The sequence below is a fragment of the Leiobunum rupestre genome, chromosome 3, assembly GCF_980474605.1.
Source record: "Leiobunum rupestre chromosome 3, qqLeiRupe1.1.hap1, whole genome shotgun sequence".
Classification (NCBI taxonomy): Eukaryota; Metazoa; Arthropoda; class Arachnida; order Opiliones; family Sclerosomatidae; genus Leiobunum; species Leiobunum rupestre.
Window position 1 is genome coordinate 61285784 of NC_143386.1, and position 4657 is coordinate 61290440.

A 4657-nucleotide genomic window follows, 5' to 3' on the forward strand; every position below is an offset into this window, starting at 1 on the left:
CAGTGGTCAAAACTCCAAATAAATATGCCAAAGATTCGAAAGAAGATAAAAGTGCAGTCAAATAATCTTATAGGTTATTTAAAAATAAAAGTGTGAATCCGCAGAGGGGGGGGTCATTGGACAATGTCCGATAACATTTTTGAAATGAGTGGGGGTCACTGGAAAAATGTCCGATAACTTTAATTTCTTATTTCCTGCCCTGATACTTCCGCATTCTTGGTCCTTGAATACATTTTATATAATGAAGGGGAAAATCTACGTGGCAGAATCTGCTCAAATGGCACCGTGAGACTGGAGAACGAGGGAAACACTAGCAGGCTTTAGTTTAAAGGGATTTCACTTGCGGAGCTGGCGTTCTACATCAAGGATAATATAAACCTCGTACCCTAAATTATAATTCCGAGAGCTTTCTGATAGAAGTTTTTGTAACGAAGCGTTTACCCTCTTCTGGCATGTGACCTCCCAATATTCGGCCTTCATTGGTAGTTGCCATAGTCCTATCACGGCCAACTTTGATGATGTGCTGTTGTGCGAACAGCACGTCATAGGACTTCTGCCATGCAGTGGGTAAACGCTATTAACTAGGCGCGAGGCAGTTATTTCGAATCTAGGGTACGAGGTCAATCTTATATTTGGCTACACCAAAGGTATGCGCTTTAGTGTAAAGGTGCAATTTGAGCAGATTCTGCTACGTAGTATTCCCTTTGCCAATACAGATAGCCAATTGCGACTCTGTGTATTTTATTAATTAACATATTTGACGTACTCAACAATTTTATTTCATTGAACATTTATTTTAGCTTAATTTATAAAAAATTATGCTTTATGTAGTCTACTAAAAATGGGGTACAGCCGAGCGGGTACAGCAATCATATGAAGTTTAGATGCTGTAAAATACACCTGTAGTCTGCTAAATTCTCATCAAAAATATCATTGCGATAAAATATGCTACATCCCTATCAATTTTGTTTAAATAATTAAAGCTTGTCGTCTGTTACATTTTCCACAACTACTATTCGGTTTATATTTATCTCGATTGAGAAAATATCGTTGCAGGATAAAATTAAGCGGTCGCTTTAGAAAGTGGTTCGTCCTTGCCAAGGACGTTGATCCTCTAGATTGCCATGAAAATGAAAGGGAAAACGTTCCAGTTATGTATTTTGAATTGAGTGTATCTGCAATATTTGTTCCCCGGATACCTACTTCACATTTTGTATTTTATAAACCAATGTTAATTTAATATTATGTACCTTTTATGAGAGTTGATTCTTCTATTGTTAAATAACCTTTTAATTAAAAATTAAAAATTTAATTATTATTATTTAATAATTATATTACTATTATTAGACATCTAAGTTTCAGATATCGCGTGGCATAGGGACTTTTCTATATAACTTTATTTGTTATATAGTCTGTCAAATTCAAATTCAACCAATTCAATTGTACTCCGAAATGTTAGGTGATTCATGAACCAAGAATCTAAGGCCACTCACGGAAGCTGTTTTACGTTCTTTTAACATTTGTGGAAACGCTAGGGGGTTATAAATCGACTGCAGCGACACCAAGTTCATCCTAAATAATTTAAAATTGGTCTTGATTTCTCCATTAGCCGGATCAAAACATGCTTTTTCGATTCAGAGCAGTGAGTTCTTATTATTTTTTGTCCATGAGCGATATTGATAAATTAGGAATCAAATGATAAACTAGTTGGTAGAGACGCGTAGCCACTTCTTGGTGAACCTATTTTGATAATGTTTTGCCATAGCACTATGAAGAAAGGATATACTAAAATATTTATCAAGTCAGGCTTAAAATATTATGTTACTTATAACAACAAATAAATCACAAAGTTTTTTCGTGTCTTCAAGCATTTATTTGTGTAAATGGACTAAAGAGAAACACAAGAAATGTACGACAGTAGAAGAGTTGTGAAGAAAACCAAAGAAGACACATTTACTATACAGAGCGTCTCGTAATAAATTAATATTCAACCTTTACAATAAATATCAACTAGAAATAAATAAAAACAATTACGACGGCGACACGAAAGTTAATTTGTAGAAGCGCGACACGGAAGGGACACTGGAAGTCAAGTACGAGACAGTCAAGAGACTTTGTAGAAAGAAACCCCTGAGATGACAGTGATCCATCTTCTCGGAAACAATAGATAGAGCCCTGCCCTAGTTAATTAACCGTAGAACTAATTAAGAAGGCGATCGAAGAGACACAAGGCTTAACCGTAGATGGCTCCGAGACCTCCAATTCCGGCGAGACCGGCGGTTTTGATTAAGGGGGAAGCAGCGACACCGATGGCGGCAGTCTTGATGATTGGGGCGGCGGCTGGGAGGACCTTGTACGGGGGCTCTTCGGCGAGGATCTGATGGTGGTAAGTAAAAGATTATTAACCGGAGTTATTATTCCGGTAAGGTGGACGACGTGAAAGACGCTTCCTTACTTGGGTGGCGGCTGGGTTTTGTGGGGCGGTTCCTGGTTCGTTGGTCTTGACGACGGCGCGGAATCCGGCGGCGTCAGCGACGTAGGAGACTACTCGGTAGGTTCCATCAGCGTTTTGGATGGAGTAAGATCCTTGTCTGTTGTTGCCTTCATCGGAGGATTCTTGACGGCTGACGGTGGAACCATCGTCGGTTTGACGGCCGTAACCAAAAGAGTAGGGTTGAGCGGCCTGTGGTAATTCAAAGTTATTTTTAATATTACTAAAACTTATGGGTAAGGCATTAGAATAATTTTAACTAACCACCTATCCGTTCTACAATAAATGAGTTTATTTTAGATATTAACCTAGCTAATTAAAAATGTTGCTAACTTAAAATAGCAGGTTAATATAGTTTAAAAAATCTTACAGCGATTACGGCTTTGCCGACAGTGGCGATTGGAGCAGCAACCTTAATTCCGGCAGTGGCAAGACCAAGTGGAGAGGCGGCAAGACCGAGACCTCCGATTCCTCGAAGACCGAGTGGAGATGCGAGACCAATGCCTGGAGCGGCGATGGTACGAACTCCTGCGAGACCAAGACCACCGATGCTACGAAGACCGAGTGGAGAGGCAAGACCAATGCCTGGGGCTGCAATGGTTCGAACTCCGGCAAGACCGATACCTGAGGCGGCGAGACCAAGACCACCGATGCTACGAAGACCGAGTGGAGAGGCAAGACCAAGACCACCGATGCTACCAAGACCAAGTGGAGAGGCGAGACCAAGACCACCAATGCTACGAAGACCGAGTGGAGAGGTGAGACCAAGACCACCAATGCTGCGTAGACCGAGTGGAGAAGCGAGACCAATGCCTGGAGCGGCGATGGTACGAACTCCGGCGAGACCCAATGGGCTACCGTAGCCCAAAGTGGTAGCGCCTAATCCAACAAGCGGGGCTCCTCCATGAACCAAAGCCACCAAAGCGCACAACAAGGAAACCTTCAAAGAAATTTAATAAACGAACTGATCCTTTTTGTACATATATCGCGTTAATGAGACGCTTTACCTTAGCGATCATGTTGTTATTCCTTAAGTACTAACTTTAAGAGAAGCTGAAGTTGAATGTGTCTGGGAACGCCATCACTCCGTCGTTTTATAGTCAAAATGTGGCCCAATTTTTATCGCTGGTCGTGTAACTGATTTAGGTTTGGAAAAGGGTAATGCAAAACTTTTTTTCAACCAAATATCGATTGGGCCTGTGAGGTTTGGTTTGGGCTGATTCTTGTTTTCGTCCCCTTTTCAATCCACCAAACACTTTCGCTCTCGAAGGTAGCCGGGTCCCTCCTTATTCGCAAAACTGCAGTGAGCCCCAAGGCATGGGCCGTGGCGCTCTTGAAGATATCAGCTTATCTCGGGTGACCAACTGCGTCCACATATCATTCAAGCGCGTAGATTCCAGCCCGTGGCTACAGCGGATCCAGTTATGGTGGGTTTAAACCAGATAAAACTACAAAAAAAATATTTAAAATTAACACCGGAATGTAAAAAATCTTGTTTTTATGGCTTGGGTGATCTGGTGACCCTCTTTAATTACTTATAGAGCCGGTAGTAAGTTACGTAAGATTTTGGTAAAATTGCGTTCACTGCGTGAACACGTGTCTTCCGAGTGTTTTTAACTTGTTTTATCTTAAATGTTTGCGTGGTCAAATCCACACCCTGATTTTATTTTGTGTCTGAATTTTATCAGTTTGGTATCGGCGTCAGTTTCTTAAGCTTCGCCCAATTTTTGTCAAATATTTCCTAACGGACATTAAAAGTATTTATTTTCTTTATTTTGGTTTTAAATTGTTTTTACGTTGATTGAAACAGTCGCAAATTTTGACTCTTTGAGGAAAGCTAAAAACATTTTTCGCTTTTCTTGATGAAATTCGTCGACACAGATTCTATTTCTGCTTTTTTTTCGGCGTTATATTTTTTGTATATAGAAGTGATTAATCAATTAAATTTCGCCTTTGTAGACAGCGATACAACTGGGTCGTTAATGTATTTTATAAATTTACATTATATTTTATCAAGAATGAATTCAGGTACCTAATCATCGCATACTTTATAGCGAAAATTCGCCTACTTAAGTTTTTCGTGACACTCTTTATTACTAACGATTGCGTTGTTACCCCATGCATGTTTTTGTTTGGTGATTAAAATGTGAACGAACTTACACAACG

At 40.1% G+C, this 4657-nt stretch overlaps 1 protein-coding gene across 1 annotated transcript; it reads right to left on the reverse strand.

The window, feature by feature from the left end:
* Positions 1-1915: 1915 nt before the first annotated feature.
* On the reverse strand, positions 1916-3510 carry LOC149953688 (uncharacterized). The gene is made up of 4 exons (XM_090169832.1): positions 3499-3510; positions 2862-3431; positions 2456-2683; positions 1916-2377 (listed from the first exon to the last, which is right to left on the reverse strand). Exons 1-4 carry the CDS (start codon positions 3508-3510, stop codon positions 2234-2236), a joined length of 954 nt encoding a protein of 317 aa, XP_090025958.1. The 3' UTR covers positions 1916-2233.
* Between the last annotated feature and the right edge of the window lie 1147 nt (positions 3511-4657).

Excerpts from the sequence above, each read along its gene's own strand:
- LOC149953688 (XM_090169832.1), bottom strand. Across the intron at positions 2,684-2,861 it reads TCGGCAAAGCCGTAATCGCT|GCCGCTCAACCCTACTCTTT; the intron begins GTAAGATTTTTT and ends GAATTACCACAG. Across the intron at positions 2,378-2,455 it reads AAAACCCAGCCGCCACCCAA|ATCCTCGCCGAAGAGCCCCC; the intron begins GTAAGGAAGCGT and ends TACCACCATCAG.